The following is a 21,592-nucleotide window of genomic DNA, read 5'->3' as shown; positions in this document are numbered from 1 at the left end:
GGAAGTTTACAAAAGGGGTGAAAGGAAAGGAAGTGGGTCCCTTTTTCCATATACACATACATATTTGTTTTAGGCCTCTCCTTTTGTTTCTATATCCATGACCTGCTGTCATGCAGCTTACACCATCCTGTAACGTCGTCATCTGCCTTGCTTCCCTCAGACCCCTTAGCCAACACCAGCCCACCATCTTGCATTAAGCACGTTGAGTCCATTGTCATCACAGCCCTTAGGCCAACTCCCTACTCTCTTTAAAATTCACTGTATACATATTTTCATATTTCTATTAATATTTGGTATTTAATTGCTCAAAGCAAGTTGGGTGATACATTGTTTTATAAGAACATGAGTGTTAGACCATGGAATGCACAATACATATTTTTCTGCTGCTGAAGCACAGCTACGTTTAACTTGCCCTGTCCCTTTAGGGCTACAATGTCTAATTGCTGTTAATAGCAAAATTGTGAGGTCAGTTAATTAGAAGTTAATTGTTCTTGGTGAGGGAAGTTTAAAGATTGGCAGGTGCTTCTAAATTCCAGATTAGAAGAAACCAGCGTGAAATGACTGGCCGCCTTTCTCTTTTTTTCTAAGTAATTCTGACACTTTGAATTGTGATGGACTCTAACATGTACCAGACTCAATTCTATATATATATGTGTGCATAATTACCTTTTGTCATATTCTCTCCTTCCCTCAAAAGTTTGATTCCAATCCCAACGCCTGAATTCTCTGCTTTTTCTACCACCAGGTTCAGGATCTAAGGATTTTTTGTGTACTTATTTTCATGGAACCATAATATCGATTGTTGAAGCATGCGTGTCTGGATAGAGTCTTTGAGAATAAAAATTTCCATGCATGCAGATTCTTGCTGGTTAGTTTCTTCCGCACATGTGTGGAACAAACTTTTCCCAAAGTACGGATAGTTGGTAGGTCTGGACATACCGCAGTACATGCATCACCCCTGTTCTTGCTGTCCTACAGTGGCTCCTGGTACCCCAATGCCCCAATTTAAAATCCTCATCGTCGTGTTTAAACCCCTTTTGTGGTTTCGGTCCTCCCTATCCCTCTGTAGCTTTTCTCAGCCCTATAACTCTCCCTCAAAACTCTTTGTTCCTCCATCTCTCGCCTCTTGTGCACGTTCCTCCCCCATGCCCCCCCCCACTTCCCTCACCCTTCACCCAACTATTGGTGGCCATGACTTTGGTCGTCTCGGCCCTATGCTTTGGAATTCTCTCCGCAAACCTCTTTACTTCTTTACCTCCCTGTCCTCCTTTAAGACCCTGTTTAAAACCCACCTCTTTGACCAAGCTTTGGCTTGGCATCCATTTTTGTCCGATTACGCTTCTGTGAAGTGTCTTGGGACGTTTATGTTAAAGGCACTATCTAAATGCAAATTCTCGTTGTACAGTATTGCAGGATTGCAGGCAATCGATAGTGCAGCTTGTCAGTAACAGTCATATAATAATTATTGGTTCAAGGCCTTTCCAAGGCAGACATTTAGTAATATAACTGAATTCTTTTCCAGGCCAATACTCAACTGCTTTTGATTTTTTTTTGGAAACCTCTCAGTTCCCAAGCACACATCTAAAATAATTTTAGAAGAATGGTTGTGCTGATATCATCCCTTTTCTTGTGTTTTCAGGATATTGAAAAATATTTTTTTTTTGCAAAATTCCAAAGCTTTTCTCCTGGCAGGCTTCTAATCTGCAGTCAGGATGGTTTCATGATCAAGGTCATAGACCTCTTCATGACATTTATCAGTAATTTCCCAGTAGAAGGCACAGTTTGAGTGGGAAACTTTGGGATGATGAATGTTTCCCTCCCCAGGTGAATCAGGTAAGAATCATAGAAGTTTACAGCAAAGGAGTCCATTTCACCCATTGTTTTTGTATCGACTCTTCACTAGAGCTGATCCTCTCTCTCATAGCTCTATATCTTTCTCTGTTTCAAATATCCAATTTGCCTTTAAAAGATGCAGTGATCTCTTGTTCCCTAGTAGCTCCTCGTTTGCTCACCCAAACAGACAAAATTCACCTGACTGAGACAAATGGGTTTTGAGTGTTGGACAACCCCGGGATTCCAATTTGCAACCTTTTGGCTGGTAGCCAAGCAGCTTATAGCTTCAGTTTTCTACATCAAAATAAAGACCAAATTCTCTATGACAATTTGTGTACAGTCTGGGCTGTCAATATTGCATTTCATCTGTACTGCTTAGAGTAATTGTACTGTTCCTCACTAAATACCAATAAATTGAGATGGACATAGAAGATTTTTTTTATTGATTAGCCTCGATGGTAAGTCCAGTTCACCATCTGAATTTTTTTTTTATATTCGTTCATGGGATGTGGCCGTCGCTGGCAAGGCCAGCATTTATTGCCCATCCCTAATTGCCCTTGAGAAAGTGGTGGCAAGCCGCCTTCTTGAACCGCTGCAGTCCGTGTGGTGAAGGTTCTCCCTCAGTGCTATTAGGAAGCGAGTTCCAGGATTTTGACCCAGCGACGATGAAGGAACAGCGATATATTTCCAAGTCGGGATGGTGTGTGACTTGGAGGGGAACGTGCAGATGGTGTTGTTCCCATGTGCCTGTAGAGGTCGTGGGTTTGGGAGGTGCTGTAGAAGAAGCCTTGGCGAGTTGCTGCAGTGCATCCTGTGGATGGTTCATACTGCAGCCACTGCGTCGGTGGTGAAGGGAGTGAATGTTTAGGGTGGTGGATGGGGTGCCAATCAAGTGGGCTGCTTTGTCCTGGATGGTGTCGAGCTTCTTGAGTGTTGTTGGAGTTGCACTCATCCAGGCAAGTGGAGAGTATTCCATGACACTTCTGACTTGTGCCTTGTAGATGGTGGAAAGGCTTTGGGGAATCAAGAGGTGAAGAGTAGAAGCAAAGATGACACAAAGTAGTGATTAGATTATGACATGCAGCAAGGATGCTTGTCACTCAGCTATCTGCCCCAGTCAGGTGAATTTTGTCCATTCTTAAAAGCTTGTTGTTTGTCGGAAAATGGGAACGCAAGGTATTCCATAGTTTTTAGATCCTGGGAAAGAATGATGTAGAGCAGGAAATGTTGCGATGAGCCTTGATTTTAGAATTTTATCCTTTGGACTGAAGAATTCAAACCTTAGTTTAAGAATAAAGTAAGATATTAAAATAAATTTGTAATCATGGTTTGATCACTGAGAAATCAGAATAAAACATTCAAACAATCGCAGATAAAATTCTTCGCTCATATTTAAACAGTGATAGTTATGAAAAATGTTATCATTGCTAATGAGAATAGCTGAGACTTTCTGCTCTGGTATGATTGCTGGTGGCAGTGTGACAAGTCGGGAATTCCACCCATTGAACTAACCCCAGCAAAGTTTCCTGAGTCAATCTTATTTCATTAGGTTTTTAATATTTGGTATTGCCACCTGCAAGTGGGAGCTCACCACTGGTGAGGTAGAAAATGGCTGCTGTGGTAGGATTCAGGCACCTGCATCAGCTTACAGGACCAGGCAACCTCCAGTGAAAAGTAATTGCTGCTGCCTCCAGTCCAGATCTAATACTGAAGCTATGTGGATCTGCGCATCGATAGTCCCACAACAGATTTGACATCCTGCTTCAGCCATATACATTTTTTTCTGGTGTTCTGCTGGATGCCAGTTGTCTACAAGTGTTTTGAACATTCAGGCAGTATTACTGCCTAATTAGAATATGGGCAGATACTCACAGAGCCCAAGTCACTTCTAGCAGAATATACAATCAGCGATTAACTGCTTCCACACCCAATATACCGCCATCTAAATTGAACTAGCAAACAACGAGAGGAAGATTCTCTTCACTGCCTCTTTTAAATAGAATGTGTTGAGTAATAATAAAACTTGGGAACTTTGGCGGAATACACATTAGATATCATTGTCTAAATTGAATAGAATAGCTTTAGTATAATAAATTTAAAAATCATAGTATCGTTGTAGGTACAGCACAGGAGAAGGCCATTTGGCCCATCGTGACTGTGCCAGCACTTCAAAAGATCTATCCAATTAATCCCACTCCCCTGCTCTTTCCCCATAGACCTGTAATTTTTTTTTCCTTCAATCTATTACAAGTTCTAGTGATCTCAAAACATGATTTACTTCGGGACAATTATGAATCTTACTAAGGGAGTGCAAGCCATTTGGAATAATCGTCGATTTACAAGTGGTGACACTGCCTGAATTAGAGGTAGATTAGTATCTGAAAGTTTAAAATACCATTTTAGAGTTTCCATGTCAGAACAGTCACTCCATCCATTGCCTTAACTGGCATTATGCAAGAAAGGCCATATAAGTGAAGTCAGGTTATGTTTTATGTAAGTGTGTGGTGCATGGTCAGTCACAACTGGCTTCAATCTGGGACAAAATTCAAAGAGTTTGAGATGCAGGATAATTAGAGATAATAGGTCATAATGCAGATGGTCATATACATTTAAGGATTATTGGCATTTCTTCATGAAATACAATTCCAGTATTTTATTATCAATGGTGTAGAAAGTTGACTCTTAACTCCATTTAACCATTGTAATGATTATAAAAAGGCAGCTTCAGCAAGAATCAATTCAGCACTGGTTAAGCTTTGTGGAAAATACCTCATTTGGATTTTGGATACTCTCTCTCACCCCAACCCACCCAATGTTTTTGATGGTCTGAATTCAAAATCATTAAAAGAAATAAGACTGATGCAAAAATAAAGCAAGCCGCCCCAGACCACAATATAAACAGATCCCAACCCAATGGATTAGCAGGGAATTCAGCCACTGATGAGCCACCAGGAAAGTCTGACTGACTTACGAAATGGAGAAGAAAAAATAATACATGGGGAGTGAGTTATGTTCTTCCAACTGCTGTAGTCAGACAAACATTTGCAGTGATTTTCAAAATAGGTCCACTTGCCCACAGAGGGGGCAAATTGGCAAATTACCCCACTGCCTCTGCATTGCAAACCTGTTTAAAAGGATAGGCCACATGTAATCTCATTCAAATTGAGCCAAAATTCAATTTCTTCTGAAATATCTGGATTTGAACCTTAGGGTGATTTAAACTCCATGATTTCTTTATTAAAAAAATTTCATCTAGATTTCTAAAACACAAAATAAATAACTATCTCCCTGTAGGTGAGCAGAGACCTTATTTCCAGGCTTCTGCCAATGTTGCTTTCGAGGTGGGATGATGTTCCCTTCAGTTTTGATCCCTTTCCCATGAGGAAGCACTTGGGCTCTGCTGGGTATCTCTCTCAGTGATATGCCTGACATTATTCGGAAAATTGCGAGCAAACTTACGTTGAATGGGTGAAACAGTACATTAGAACTGTAATATTTTGTGTAATGCATCACTTATAATGGAACAGAAAACAACACAAAGCTTCACGATAACTACAAGTGCAGCTTGCCTTAGAAAGCATTTATTTGTAATTGCTCATGGGAATAATCAATGCAGATCCAAATCGGTCAGAAAATTAGAGCTGAGAAGAGGCCTGCTTAAAATAAGTGATAACAAATCTGGGGATTTCCCTATTGTTGAATATAACTTTCAAACCATCCATCAAGGCTTTAGAATATGATTTCATTTACAGTCATACATACTTTTGGTTTCTGAGCAGCAAAAATTGCTATTTTCATGAAGATAAACAAATGTAGCAGTCAAATAAATGGAGCTATTGTGGACATTTTTAACTCTCAAAACTACATATTCAAATACTTCTGTAGTTTTAAATTTGAAAAAAGCATGCTTCGAATTGTTGTTATAATGTGTTTCACTGTGCCACAGTTTCTTCATTTTTAAAGCGTGTGTCTCAGACCGTGACTCCTTGATGTTATCAAAGAACATGTGACTTTTATTACAGTGGCAGGCATATCTGCAGTCCTCGTCACATTTTGGCAAAATAATTAGAGTTCAGTTTTTTTCCATTTATTGATGACATAGAAATTATGGGCTAGAGATTCGGCCATGTAGCACCCGTTGTATGCGCCGGACGCCATCTTGGTAAAGGGGTTTGCGCAGGCGCAGATAACGAACGCCGGCTGCATGTAACGTAACGAGAATATGCATTAGATCAGTGTGCAACGCTGATTTAAAGGGATAGACACCATTTTGGCACTTAACGCTGCAGCCAACGCACTGTCTTAACCACGACCAGCTAAACGTGTCGTATACGGCCTGGAGGACCCCCCCCCCCCCCCCCCCCCACCCGAGCGCTATTTAAAGGGATCATGCAGGATTTACAGGTTAGTTGCTGGATTATTGCATCTGGCTGCTGATGCAGTTGCACCTGTTTTTGGAGGTCTCCTATACTTGAATACTAGGACGAGGGGACATAGCCCAACATTTAGAGCCAGGATTTGCAGGAGTGAAGTTAGGAAACGCTTCTACACGCAAAGGGTGGAAGAAGTTTGGAACGCTCTTCTGCAAACGGTAGTTGGTGCTGGCTCAATTGTTAATTTTAAGTCTGAGATTGATAGATTTTTGTTAACCAAGCATATTAAGGGATATGGGGTTAGGTCACAGATCAACCATGATCTCATTGAATGGCGGAACTGGCTCGAGGGGTTAAATGCCACTGTCACTTGCTGCCTCCCGTTATGCACGACCTTCTCCTGCAAGAAAGTGGGACGTGTGTCGGTGAATGTCCTGCAGGACGTTTGGGTGATGTGCCTGTCATGGTTGAATAGCTGCCAGTGTGTGTGACCTGTGAGTTGTGGGTGTGCGACTTGAAACAGTAGTAATGTGTGAGGGTGAGAGGAAGCATCTGATTGGAAGAGTTGAGTACTAATTGAATGAATTTGTTGGTAGGTGGGTGATGGGGGATGTTGAGTGCATGGTGCAGTTGGTAGGAGATGCCACTTGACAGATGACCTCACTCACATTGACAACTCATGTCAAAGCATTGAACTTCTTCCTGCACTGCATCCATGTTCGTGGTGCTACGCGCCTGACATTGACTTCGTCCCCTACTTGAGCATATGTCTGGAGGGCCGCTTGCCCCCCTGCGGATATAGGATGCCCTTCCATCTGCCCACCTCTTGCACCAAGGTCTCCAGCGCATCAGCACAGAACCTTGGTGCACGCTGTCTCGCAGGCCAGGTACAAACTTAGATTGGTAGATTGGTGAGGTTTGGCATGCAGATTGGAGGATGTGGGATTCAGTAGTGCCCAATCTTTATTCAATGATTTAACATAACTCATCAGTTTGTAAACATAAGGACGGGACCTGCATCGGTGTTTTACATGTACGATGTCTGATCTCCGTGCAGACCCGTATCTTATATTTTGCTCTTATATATATGGTGCGGACTGCCTTTAAGAGGTGCAGGCTGCCTTTAAGAGGTGTGAGCAACTCACATGAGATTTGGGCCCCCCTGCTGGTGAGAAGTGCCAAAACTGGAGATGGGCCGCCATGCTGCGTTACTATCAGGTAAATGAGGAGGCAGCACAAATTTGATGTGCTGCCTGCATCAGAACCACCGGGCCTGGGCTAATCGTGCTCCATGATGCCTGCGTCCGGATTTGGGGCTTAACCAATTTAACCCTGTATAACTCTTGCCTGATAATTGACTCCATTTTACATTCTAAGTACAACCATTTTGACAATGGGTAATATTTATACATTAATAAGAATACTTGGCAATGTCAATTAAATTTAAGGGCCTATAATTATATATTTAATTATGAACTTTATAAATAGCACGATTGCAACTTTAGGCAGATTGATGTTATTAACAGCTGTAATTGAATGTGAGTCACAGGCAATGTTACCTCTTCAGTGTATGAAGGTTTGTGTGCCTGGAAACCTATGTGCGGTCTTTTTGATGATTTTTTTGTATTTTCAGAACTGGCTGGACCCTTCAAAAGATATAAAGAAACAAATTCGGAGTGAGTCTTTTATGCCTCCTTCTTGGAAACAAACATTAATACCATCCATTTACCAAAAAAGCTGTACTGAGCAATAAATTCAGTTTTTAAGTGTTTCTTTGCCTTTTAACTTCTGGCAATGTGCACTGAACTGAATTTGATATGTGATCATTCTCATATACAGCAGAGCCCAATTATTGTCATCTCTCTTACTGCCATGTCTCTAACTGTCACTATCATTTAAAGTTATTATTCTCTTCAATAGATTTGCTGTCCTTCTAGATTTGATGCTGTCACCTTTCTTACGATCAGTTCCCCTCTGTTGTCACTCTACTCCATTTTTTATGCACGTGTACACTTCATTGTCATTTTCTTGTCACTTTTGGTTAACTGCACATCAACCATCCTGTTGCATTTGCATTTTTGCATTTTCACAGTGGTCATAATTAATTTATTTATCCCTGCTTGTAAAGCAAGACTCAAATTGATTGGAGTCAATTTGGTATAAAAATACCGAAGGGTACTTTTCTGAACTGGGACTGTTCTTATGAAGTACATGAGAGTAGATTGTGACAAATCCTTCCCACTTGGAAAACGATTAGACATTTTAAAGTAGGGTTTGTCTGCTAGGTTAGTTTTGTTTTTAAAAATAAAGCACAGGCAGATCTGATGCACATGCTGAAATCTTTTTTATATATATATATGTGTATATATATATCTGTGGCCTTATTTTCTGTGCAGAGCATGTATAATGGTGCAAATGAGGAGAGCTGAGCTAGATTTGATTGAGATATCATGCTGCCGGCCACATCATATCTGAAACTGTCTGAACCAAATTTATCTCCAGAGTTATTAAAAAGCATCATTTTCAAGATTAAATGACAAGTGTGAGATTATCTTTCTCTTATTATTACAACACTGTCCCATCATATATCATATGGAATTCTGATGCTTTATGGACAGTCGTACAAATTAAATCTGAAGCCCAAATTGAGATGTACCTCTTAGGAAATCTAAAACAGAATGTTAATCATTTGTTTTTACAATTATTGAGGAATGGGAAATGATAGAGTTATACAGCACGGATAGAGGCCCTTCGGCCCATCGTGTCCGCGCCGGCCATCAGCCCTGTCTACTCTAATCCCATAAAGATGTGCCATAGTACATGAGAACTGGCATGAATTTAAAGCTATCCAGATAGGCTGGGTTTGTTTGTATTCATTATAATTTAATTTGCCTTTTCAACAAAGTGGTGTTTTAAAACCTTTTATCTTGTGCTTTTTAAACTTTAATTTGTCTTAATGATTTTAACATCCGTTGAATACATTCTGCCTCCCATTACCATGTAATTCAGTTCGCTAATTTAAGTTACATTGTAAATTGCCCTGCTATAATTGACTATAAATTAGGTTTACTTGAATTTGGCCTCAAATTAATTAATTTAACTTTCCTCTCTGCAGGGTATCCTGAAGAAAAGCCCCAAATAAAATTGGGTTACATTATATTCTCATTTTATAGGATAATATCTTATTTAATTAAATGTAGGAGGAGAGAGAGCAGAATAAAAGATAGTGACCCAAACATGAATATTTTGCAATAAAACATTTACAGTGAAAATCATTAGCTGCTTGCAGATTATAACATTCCAATAATAGAACAGGCCTGAGAGTACAACACATTCAGTCATAGATCATTGTCTGGATTAGAACATGAACTGACATGGCTGTCCAGTATTCATAACAGAAGTAATAGACTTTCAAAAGGTGCATAGATCCATAGTTTTGGAACAAATCTTTTCCACAGCTGCTGATACAGTACCTTTCACTTTGCTGTACTGGGAGGTTTGTAACAGAGCTCCCCCTCCCCTCCCTATGATGTCGAATGGGGCCAAGAATCCAGAAATCAATTTTACCCACCTTTTAATATTATATACTAGAAAATGTTCCTTTTTTCATTTGTGTTTAAAGTGCTATAGCATTGGGATAGAGTGCAATGAAACATCCTCAAAGTTGTTTATTAATGGTGTTTTTTGTGTTGGTAATCAATAGCACATTTTTTTTCTGCAAGTGAAAGTAATTAATTTTCAGGTTTGAAAATGCACCAGCTTTTCACTGACTCTGCTGCACATGGCGGTCCGTTCAAAGGATGGAAAGGCAGCTTCCGGCTTTCTTTTCAGTCTTTCCACAATGTAATCACAATCAAGGCTATGAACACAGTCTCTCTTTGCATATCCTTAATGTGCTCTTTCTATTGTTGTACGGAGTCGTACAACACCAGGTTATAGTCCAACAGCTTTATTTGAAATCACAAGCTTTCGGAGCTTTGCTCCTTCGTCACCTGACGAAGGAGCAAAGCTCCGAAAGCTTGTGATTTCAAATAAAGCTGTTGGACTATAACCTGGTGTTGTACGACTCCGTACATTTGTCCACCCCAGTCCATCACCAGCATCTCCACATCACACCTTTCTATTGTTGGCCTTCCTTTCTCTACAGGTGGCCCTTGGCATCTTGCATACACAGTGAAGTTCTATCCCCCCGATCCAACACAGCTCTCTGAAGATATCACAAGGTGAGCTTAAACAATCATTGATTCATGAGTACACATGATGCCATTCATTCGTTCTTAAATCTATTAATCTATAAATTTGATCTTTCATTACACACATTTGTTGCATTTTTAAGTGTGCATATTTTTTCCCTTCACATGGGATCTGCTGCCTTTTTTTTAAAGAAAAGTTTAGTTTTTAATAAATGAGAGGATATCTCAAGGGCAAGTAGTACAGTTAGGAAGTGTTTACTTTTACTAAGTCATTTGTACAGCTCTGAAGGTTCTCTTAGTGATGTGGAAAAAAGGAAAGAAAGGGATGTTCGTTGAAGACATAAGTCAAGTTAATCCAATTAGAGCATGTCTGCTTTATGGAATTGACATTGGTGTGATTGTGCGTTCTGTCTTTTTTAATTCTATTTCTGTTTTTGCCAAGAAAACTTAGAAAAAAATAGGCCGATATTAACTTTTTTTTTAAAGCAACTGGTCTCGAACACAACCAGATGCACGGACACCAATGCTAGAAAACTGACACATTGTAGGGGAGTAGCCTAGACTGATGTCTTTGGAGGGTGTCAGCTTCCCTTTTCACACTCGATGTGGCACTCTGGTTTTATCTACATTAATTTGTTAGAAAAACCTGAATGAATGCAACAAAGGCAAAAATTTGCCACTCAGAATATGTTAGCGTCTCAATTTAGGCACAGTTAGAGAAATGAATAGAGCACAAAACCATTCTTAATTTTTCTTAACAAACGCACTCTCCCCTATTGCTAAGAGGGCAAGCCCTTATGTGCTGCTACCATTGTAAAGTTTGCAATGATAAGGCTGCTGGAGGTACAACTGAAACATCCTAGCTGAACAGTGACAATTCACCTCACCACTCGTCCCCAGAGGCAGGGCGTCTCACTTTTGTATGATTCTGCATTTAGCAGTTCAGCTGAGAAGTTCAAAGATCCAAAGAGCTGAGCAAAGTGTGAGTCTCGGTGCACAACAACACTGAAACATGAACTCTTGACCTTTTGCTTTGAAGTCAAATGCTTAACCATTTGAGTGACAGGGATTTCCCCCATCCTCCCATGAATATGCTAAAACTGGTTTGTTTTGACCGAGAATTGCAACAAAAACCTGCAAAAGATTAAATGTATATTATAAAGTACAAATATAAAAATGTATTTTGAACATAAGTTTTCCTTCTAAAAGGATCATTTCTTTATGAAAAAGTACTTTACAAAGAGTCAGTGAAGTTGTGTGACATTTTCATTGGGTTGTTCTCCTTAAAGCAGAGAAGGTGAAGGAGAGATTTGATAAAAGTGTTCAAAATCATGAAGGGTTTTGATAGAGTAAATAAGGAGGAACTGTTTCCAGTGGTAAAAGGGTCGGTAACCAGAGGACACAGATTTAGGGTAATTGGCAGAAGAACCAGAGGCGAGACGAGGAGAAAATATTTTACACGAGTTGTTATGATCTGGAATGCACTACCGGAAATGAAGGTGGAAGCAGATTCAATAGTAACTTTCAAAAAGGAATTGGATAAATATTTGAAGGGAAAAAATTTACAAGACTATGGAGAAAGGGCAGGGAGTGGGACCAGTTGGATAGTTCTTTCAAAGAGCCAGCACAGGCATGTTGGGCTGAATGGCTCCTGTGCTCTTTCTATGATTCATCAGCCACTTCATGGTCAAAAGACATGTCAATACATTTCTGTGATTTATATTTTCTAAGCTCGCTTTATTAAGATGATGAAACTCGTTTCACGAATCTAGTGTCAGAATCAAGTGCTCCTCGGTTAAGTATAGCACATCTGGATGCAGAATAAAGCTCTCTTCACCCTGCCCCAACAATGTGCCTCAGCTCCAACCTCAGAAGAGCACCCTTCCCACCCCACCCCCCACTGCATCAGTGTGACATTTTCCTCAAACCAACTAACCATTGGTACCAAATTAAAGACAATTGTTTGCAAGACACTCGTGCTCACTCAGTCGCTACAGCCAGGAGACAGGATGGACTCTAATGCCCTCAGACATGCTGCATTTGAATCTAAGTCCCAGAAATGATGGGCCAATGTCTAACTCATTGTGCCACCCAGTTTACCTGGTGGCACTTTTAATGAAGGCTCTTATTTTATTGCTACAAGAACAATGTTGAGTTATGTTTCTAGACTGGTGAATTTCAGTGTGCTGGAACAGACTTGCTGTAACCCAGTATTTGATGTACATTGTCTCACAAGTGATTGCTTTATTGGCTCTGTTCTACTTCAGGTATTACCTGTCTCTGCAGCTGAGAGATGATATTATTTCTGGGCGATTGCCTTGCTCTTTTGTTACACATGCTCTATTGGGTTCCTACACTGTTCAGGCAGAACTGGGAGATTATGATCCCGAGGAACATGGACCTGACTATGTCAGTGAGATCCGCTTTGCACCAAATCAGACAAAGGAACTCGAAGAAAGGGTGGTAGAACTACATAAAACTTACAGGTAAGACACTTTCTTCATTGTTCAAATGTGGTCTAAACTGTTTTAGAATTTCTGATTTATCTATTATTCTAAGCATCGCCCACATCAAATAGATTCCCTCCTCCACTGAGCTGCTGCCTGTGCAGCCTACTTCCAGGCTTCTACCTGTATTATTCTCAATTGGTTGGTAGACAGTGTGCAACAGCAATATTAGTAGATCTGCTCTCTGATCAAGTTCTCTTTTTGTTCTCTTAATCAGCTAAGTCCCACACCAGGCTGAGATTGGGAATTCATTGTGTCGGTGTTCATGCAAGAAGAACCAGTGTCCTAACCTTACTGGTGTGTGTGAGCCATTTGTCACTCAGGCCACTGAACTCATCATATACCAGGTTCTTGAAATTATTCTGCGAGATGCTAGCATACCAACGCTTAGTGAGTTTGTCTGAAATTACTCTGTTATTTGAAGGGAGAAAATCATGGAGATAGAGAGGGGTTAGACTATGTAGGGATTTAAACATGAGGATGTGAATTTTAAATTGGAGACGTTGAAGAAATTTGGAGTCAGTGTAGGTCAGCAAGGTGTGATTGGTAAGCAGGACTTGATGTGGGATAGAATACAGGCAGCAGAGTTTTGGATGAGTTGAAGTTTACAAAAGGTGGAAGATGGGAGGCCGGCCAATGGGAGCATTGGATTAGTCAAGTGTGCAGCTGACAAAGGTATGGATGAGGGTCTGAGCAGCAGATGAACTGAGCTAGAGGTGTTGTGGAGGTGGGAGTAATGATGTCTTTGTGATGGAGAAGTTATAGATTCGGAAGCTTAGCTCAATGTCAATAGGATGTTGAGCTTGCGAACAGTCTGGTTCAGCCTGAGACAGGTGGAATTGGTGGCAAGGATGCAGAGTTTGTGGTGGGCACCAAAGATGATGGCTTTGGTCTTCCCATTGTTTAACTGGATGAAATTGTGGTGCATCCAAGACTAGATGTCAGACAAGCAGTCTGACAGCACAGACACAGAGGAGAGGTAGTGGAGAAGTAGAGATGGGTGTCATCAGCACACATATGGAAGCTGACCTCATGTCTGTGGATGGTATTGCCAAGAGGCAGCATGTAGATGAGGAAAAGGAGGGGGCTAAGGATAGATCTTTGGGGACTCTGGATGCCATATCTATAGATGCTCTGGCTACGAGCTGACTGGTAAGAGTGAAACCCAGCGAGGGCATTCCCACTCATCTGAACAACAGAGCAGATATATTGGAGGAGGATGATGTGATCGATCATGTCAAAGGCTGCAGAGAGATAGAGGAGGGATAATGTATTCTTGTCACAATCACATAGGATTTGGTTATGGCCATTTTGGTGCTGTAGCAGGGAAAGAAACCTGATTGGAGAGATTCAAACATGGAGTAGTTGGAAACATAGGTATGGATTTGGGAGGCAATAATCCATTCAAGGATATTAAGCATTTATAGGTTAGAATCCCATGGCAGAATTTGAAGGCTCAGGTGTTGATGTTAGATTTCCTTTCAAAGAGCAGTGACTACCTTGGTGGTTTACCATTTTAGGATATATATTGAAGCCAATCTTCAACTTTCACTCGACAATTCAAAGTACCAGTGAGTGGCTGATGCTTTCAGATGTTTTGTCTTTCTCTTGGCTCTATCTGTCCCTTTCCCTTTTTGTTTCTCTTGGTTTTCTTTATTGCTCTTCCTCTCTCTATTTACCCATAAAGAAATAATCCCCAGTTTCTTAGAGGCTGAACAAAGTTCGGGAAGGTGCAAAGTTAAAAATGCAAAAAGCTTGAATCAGGGCCTGTTGATTATCCCTTTTGACATGGAGGGGTCTTGATACCTTCTTCATCCCACAGCTAGTACAATGGAAACCACCAACGAGCTTTTCTTCTTAAAGGAAGCTTAGCTTTTTTTTACAAATGGTGGTGGGAATTAACTTGTGCTAAAGTAATGCTCAACAGCATTAAATTCTCTTCTAGCAATCCAGTAAATAGCAGCAGTAAACACGTGGATGTGACAGCAGCTCTTTTTTGATTTGCATATTATTGAAATGTATTAGACCTCTCAGAGAACTGCTTCTGAAATAGATGGGTAATTTTCACTTTGGGTGCGGGTGGAAAACTGGTGGTGGCAGATGAGCCACCCATCGTGCACCAATGAAGTAAACGGAAAGGGAAGTCAAGAAGGGTATATAAGGGACAGCGAATCTGCAACCAACAGATTTCCACCTCGTCCAAAATGAAAATGACCTCCTTGACTCTTGCATGAGTAAAGGTTTCTTAGTGCTTTGTTTGTTCAGGCACTGTCTTAACTAATTGAAGTACACAGAGAACCCCTGAAGCCTGCCTTCAGCCAATTCGATTCACTCCACGTGATATCAAGAAACAGCTGAGTGCACTGGATACGGCAAAGGCTATGGGCCCCGACAACATCCCGGCTGTAGTGCTGAAGACTTGTGCTCCATAACTAGCCGCGCCTCTAGCCAAACTGTTCCAGTACAGCTACAACACTGGCATCTACCTGACAATGTGGAAAATTGCCCAGGTATGTCCTGTCCACAAAAAGCAGGACAAATCCAATCGGGCCAATTACCGTCCCATCAGCCTTCTCTCAATCATCAGCAAAGTGATGGAAGGTGTCGTCGACAGTGCTGTCATGTGGCACTTACTCACCAAATAACCTGCTCACCGACACTCAGTTTGGGTTCTGCCAGGACTACTCGGCTCCAGACCTCATTACAGCCTTGGTCCAAACATGGACAAAAGAGCTGAATTCCAGAGGTGAGGTGAGAGTGACTGCCCTTGACATCAAGGCAGCATTTGACAGAGTGAGGCACCAAGGAGCCCAAGTAAAATTGAAGTCAATGGGAATCGGGGGGAAAGCTCTTCAGTGGCTGCAGTCATACCTTGCACAAAGGAAGATGGTAGTGGTTGTTGGAGGCCAATCATGTCAACCCCAGGACATTGCTGCAGGAGTTCCTCAGGGCAGTGTCCTAGACACAACCATCTTCAGCTGCTTCATCAATGACCTTCCCTCCATCATAAGGTCAGAAATGGGGATGTTCGCTGATGATTGCACAGTGTTCAGTTCCATTCGCAACCCCTCAGATAATGAAGCAGTCCGTGCCCGCATGCAGCAAGACCTGGACAACATCCAGGCTTGGCCTGATAAGTGGCAAGTAACATTCGTGCCAGGCAATGACCATCTCCAACACGAGAGAGTCTAACCACCTCCCCTTGACATGCAAAGGCATTACCATCGCCGAATCCCCCACCATCAACATCCTGGGGTCACCATTGACCAGAAACTTAACTGGACCAGCCATATAAATACTGTGGCTACAAGAGCTGGTCAGAGGCTGGATATTCTGCAGCGAGTGACTCACCTCCTGACTCCCCAAAGCCTTTCCACCATCTACAAGGCACAAGTCAGGAGTGTGATGGTGTACTCTCCACTTGCCTAGACAAGCAGCCCGCTTGATTGGCACCCCATCCACCACCCTAAACATTCACTCCCTTCACCACCTTCTCAAGGGCAATTAAGGATGAGCAATAAATGCTGGCCTTGCCAGCGACGCCCACATCCCATGAACGAATATTTAAAAAAAAAATCACAGTGGTTGCAGTGTGTACCATCCACAGGATGCACTGCAGCAACTCGCCAAGGCTTCTTCTGCAGCACCTCCCAAACCCACGACCTCTACCACCTAGAAGGGCAAGGGCAGCAGGCACATGGGAACAACACCACCTGCACGTTCCCCTCCAAGTCAGACACCATCCCGACTTGGAAATATATCGCCATTCCTTCATCGTCGCTGGGTCAAAATCCTGGAACTCCCTTCCTAACAGCATTGTGGGAGACCCTTCACCACACGGTCTACAGCGGTTCAAGAAGGCGGCTCACCACCACCTTCTCAAGGACAATTAGGGATGGGCAATAAATGCTGGCCTCGCCAGTGACTCCCACATCCCATCAACGAATTTTTAAAAAAGAACAATGTGATGGGTTTGCCATTTGTATTTTGCTGTATAATCCTTTAACATTACTGTGGATTTAATTTCATTCTTAAAATCCCAGTAGCAAAAGAAAAGGGGGAGATTTTCACTCACTGCGCCAAGCAGAAACAGGGCAATAGCACCCTGTAAATCATGAGGAGAAACGTACCGCCCCACTGCTGCTCCCGATCTAGCTGACTCCATCCTGAAAGGGGCCTGCCGCTGGGCGACTGGAGCACTTGCCTGTTTCGAGCAATAGGCCTTTTTAATATGCAAATCGGTGTCCTATAATGTACAAAGGATCTGGATTGCCATTTTGGGAGACAATGTAGTGGAACATGCACAGTGTACCCTCTGCCCAGATTTACGTGGCGGTTCAAGCAAAGAGGACCAAACACAGTAAGTTTAAAATTATTTGTGGGTCTAGGAGGAGCAGAACTGCTCCACCAGGCACTACAGGAATAACGTAGGCTGCCGCTGCCCAGACTTATCCCTCGGACATACCTTGCTGCTGGCCGGGTCGGCTTCTGGGTTGCCCGATAATTGTGCCAGCCTGGAGCTGGCGAGCTGCAGCAGAGTGCCCGTTTGGCACCTGCAGCCTGCCAGTGGAATGGTAATGAGGTCTGGCCCTCAAAGTGGGCATTCTGCTGACATGATTGGACAGCTAGCCATCTCACACTGCCAGTTGGCTATTTGAGAGTTAAAATCTATCCCAAGGTGTTTTTAGCCATCATAATTTTATATTTTAAAAGAATAAAATCCTACTATTAATATATAGTGGAAATTATTGTTATTAAAAGGGTTTATAGTAATGAGGCAGATACTGCACCCATGCAACTAAATCTGGCAAGGAACTGTTATTTAAAGACTGAAATCTTGTTAAATGCTATTCTGTTAATAATCTGATGTCTGTTTTCAAAGTCATTGTATTGAACAGAGACAGTAAACTCTTTGTGCATCACTGCATTACCATAGGGGCATGACACCAGGAGAAGCAGAAATGAATTTTTTGGAAAATGCTAAAAAGCTCTCTATGTACGGAGTGGACTTGCATCATGCAAAGGTAATTATCATTCAGAGTCATATCTCTGCTGTAGCATTCTTTAAGATAAATACCAGATGGCTTTCAGTGCCATTAAGGCAATATGTACACAGTGATTTTTTTTTAAATGTTAACTTCCAATCTTCCTAATAATTGATTTCTAACAGTTATTCTTAAAGGTTTCTCAGAAATTCAATGTATAAACACATTTTTATTTTTGTTATTCTGTTTATTTAATGACCTTATTGATAGAGCTGATCTTTCAAAAGAGCTTACCTACATAACAAGTGTAAAGCTTAATTTTCAAAGCAATTATGCAGGATAGGCACATCTGGGGTCTCAACATGTCTTGTTCCAATCTGTTTTCATAGGTATCTCAGGGACACACTGGAGATTATCAATGATAAAATGAAATTGCACTGATGTAATTCTCCTTCCCCTCATCCCCATTCCTGATGTTAGACACATTCCCTGGGCCAAGCACATGCAGGTGACTTCTTGCTAGGGCCCTGATGATGTTGGATCTTTTAGAAGTTGCTAGGAGCTCTTTCTCTCTCATTCCCTATCAGTGGAACATTTTGCATCAATATGCTCTTCTCAATGAGATTGGGAACTCATCATCTGGAGGTATCATGAGGATGAACCCTTGACCACCTACTCCATGGCGCTGTGGTACATGTCCCTCCATACAGATACAGTGCTGAATTCTATTGAGAATGTATCAAAGCAAAAAAATGTGTGTGCTCTAAATTTCACAAAACAGAAGTGTTCAGTCATGATACAAATCTCAACATCTATTTGCTACCCAGTCTTTTATGCACTGCGTCAACAGTGACGGGGACAGCAGCAATATCACATCACACCTAAGCAAGACCCAACATCAACAGGTCTCAGCATTTTTAGGGAACCCAACTGGTGTTACGATCTGGAATGCTGCAAGGCAATTTTATTCCCTCCTTGATGTCTGTATGGGCCTCCAAACTCTCTCCTAGTTACTCAGTGCCCCTCTCTTCTGACTGCCCCCATGTCTCCCTCTTGACCATTGTATCCCATGTCAAACATTGATGAACCCTGCTTCTGTTCTCACAGGATAGACAGGGAATACTCCTGGGAGGTAGGATTGTACTAACCTCCTATATACTCTGAAATTGGTTTGCTACTGCTGTAGGTAATAGTTCAGTTGAGAGCATAAAAATGACTGAATTGCTTTATCAGGCACTGATCAATCAGGCACTAACATCAATATTTCATTCCTAGATGACAGCTGACTTAAAAAGTTAACAAGCTTACTTACATATAACCTTGGTGGATCAGATGTTCAAATAATTTCTTGTACTTTGGGATTGTTTTTAATAAATTGTTCTCCTCAACTGAAGGAAATGATCCCTGAGGTTGTAATACAAAATGTGAAACCATTCCCTTCCAAGGCCCCTAAAAAATCTTGCGGCACTGACATGAAATCACACCATTTATACATTTTTAATTTTCCAATTAATATTTTTTGGCTGAGTCAAAACTGCAGCCAAATTAAACAGCTAAACAGTGTCATCAGGGCCTGGCATTGACACATTGTTAAAGACGACCCATTATTTTGTTAAAATGTGTCACAGTTTGATTTAATTGTTATATTTTTGCATGATTTCACGAGCAAGGATTTAGGGACTTGTTGCTGCTTTCCAAAAGATACATTATTTTGTGTCAAAATAATGGTGTTTACAAAATGTAGCGTTTGTTATAGTCTTATTCAAAGCAGACGCAGTGGCCTAGAAATTTGATGGTGCCGTACCCGTTTTTCAGGTGCAAAGCGAGCCCCTAAGCATCCAATATGGCAAGCGAGGCGCGTGTGGCCTGTACACGCTGGAAGTGCGCCACCCACCATATTGTTAAAGCCGGAAAAAGAGGCATCCAGGGCCCACGCCTGAAGCAAGTGTTAGGACCTTTGCATAAACGCATTTTTATTTGTGTTGTTCTGTTTATATAATTACCTTTATCGTTATTGAACCACCTGCATTCAGGGAAACTAGGCCCACATGCGACCTAACTAGTGGTCCTCAAAGGGTCCGCTGGAGGCCACCACAAAAAAAATAGTTTTAAAAAAATACTGAATGTGGAGCTAAAAGGTGCAGTGCCAAAGTTTGTTGCCAGTCCCCGCTCGGCCCTTTCCATCTCCCAATCTCTTCTCCCCTTACTCTCATGATCACTGCCACCCTCCCTCTCCCAGTCGCCCCTGCCCCTCACGATCGCTTCCCTCCCCATCCCCTAGGCCCTACATGAGGCCTGCTGCCGGCGATACAGCGGCCTGAAATTGAAATCCTCTTCACCGGTGAGCTGCCTGGGGATGCCCAGCAGGTGTCTACAGCTCACGTGAATCTCATGTAAACGAGGCTTGAGGCCTAATATCAGGTGGGCCTTGGGATCGTTCCCTGTGCCTCATTTGCGCCGGCAGGCCAATTTCTAGGCCGATCATTGTTTAGACTGTAAATTGAATTGAAATGTTAACTGGGGAGCTACCACAAATGACATTATTGAACAGATATTTTAGCATGATTAATACATTCAGATCTAAGACCTGCTTTCTCTGTATTTGCTGGTCACAGGACTCAGAAGGAATTGACATCATGCTTGGTGTTTGTGCAAATGGACTTCTAATCTACAGGGACCGGTTAAGAATAAATCGTTTTGCTTGGCCCAAGATTCTCAAGATTTCATACAAAAGGAGCAACTTCTACATTAAAATCAGACCTGGAGAAGTAAGTGATTTGTATTTCAAGTGCCAGACATTGATTTCACACTAAATAGCTCCACACCCCGCATCACCCCAACTTCAATGCTTCTAGCCCAGTTCTTTCCTAACAGGGCTGGTTGCTATAGCCTTCAACCTGAACACTTTATTTTTTTCAAAGCAACCATCTGCTCGCACTGTAATGGGTCTTAGGAACCATATACAAAGAAAGTACCAGGAAGCACTCTTCTCCTGTTCATACCCCCAAACGTATTGTCTTTTTTTGAACTATCCCTGTTGTTCATTCTTCTTTTAAAAATAGCCACTGTTACACTTTTTTTAAATAAGTAATGCCTGCTTGCTTATATTTTTTAATTGCGCTGGTTGTGTTGCTTGTTCTTCATACTCCCACTGAGCTGCTTTTCTTCTCGTAGCCTCCATTTTGCTAGTTTTCATAGCTGCAGCTGTGCTGCCTTTTGTTTCTTTAAAGAAAAGTAGCCTCATTCTGGTGTTTTTTTTAAATCGTCATGATTGTACCACCTTTCCAGCAAAAAATTAAACCCCTTGATGTCCTCAAAGAAAATTTTGAGGTCAAATTTCCACCGGCATTCTCTGATCTCCCGCTGTTTGTGCCATTTCTGCAGTTTCCACCATTCTTCCGGAACACAGGAAACATAGGAAAAGGAGTGGGCTATTCATCCCCTTAAGCATGTTCCGCCATTCAATTAGATCATGGCTGATCTGTACCTCAACTCCACTTGTGTGCCTTCGATCCATCTCCCTTGATACTCTTATCTGAAAACTCTGTCGATCTCAGTTTTGAAATTTCAATTGACCCAGGGAGAGAATTCCAGATTTCCTCTGCCCTTTGTGTGAAAAAGTGCTTCCTGATTTCACTTCTGAATGGCCTAGCTCTAATTTTACAGTTGTGCACCCTTGTTCTGGATTTTCTCACCAAAGG

The 21,592-nt window shown here is 41.7% G+C and overlaps 1 protein-coding gene across 9 annotated transcripts in view; it reads left to right on the top strand.

The window, feature by feature from the left end:
• Positions 1-21,592, top strand: part of LOC137335195 (band 4.1-like protein 1) — a 230,893-nt gene that overhangs the window by 156,088 nt on the left and 53,213 nt on the right. For all 9 annotated transcript variants that reach the window (XM_068000402.1, XM_068000406.1, XM_068000403.1 and 6 more), the window contains exons 5-9: positions 7,840-7,882; positions 10,354-10,429; positions 12,667-12,885; positions 17,843-17,930; positions 20,507-20,659. In XM_068000402.1, the coding sequence (XP_067856503.1) occupies positions 7,840-7,882; positions 10,354-10,429; positions 12,667-12,885; positions 17,843-17,930; positions 20,507-20,659 (579 nt within the window). The remainder of the gene's footprint in view (positions 1-7,839; positions 7,883-10,353; positions 10,430-12,666; positions 12,886-17,842; positions 17,931-20,506; positions 20,660-21,592) is intronic.

The sequence above is a fragment of the Heptranchias perlo genome, chromosome 19 (genome assembly GCF_035084215.1).
Source record: "Heptranchias perlo isolate sHepPer1 chromosome 19, sHepPer1.hap1, whole genome shotgun sequence".
NCBI lineage: Eukaryota > Metazoa > Chordata > Chondrichthyes > Hexanchiformes > Hexanchidae > Heptranchias > Heptranchias perlo.
Note: the sequence above shows the minus strand (reverse complement) of the source record. Positions and strands in the feature narration are given on the sequence as shown.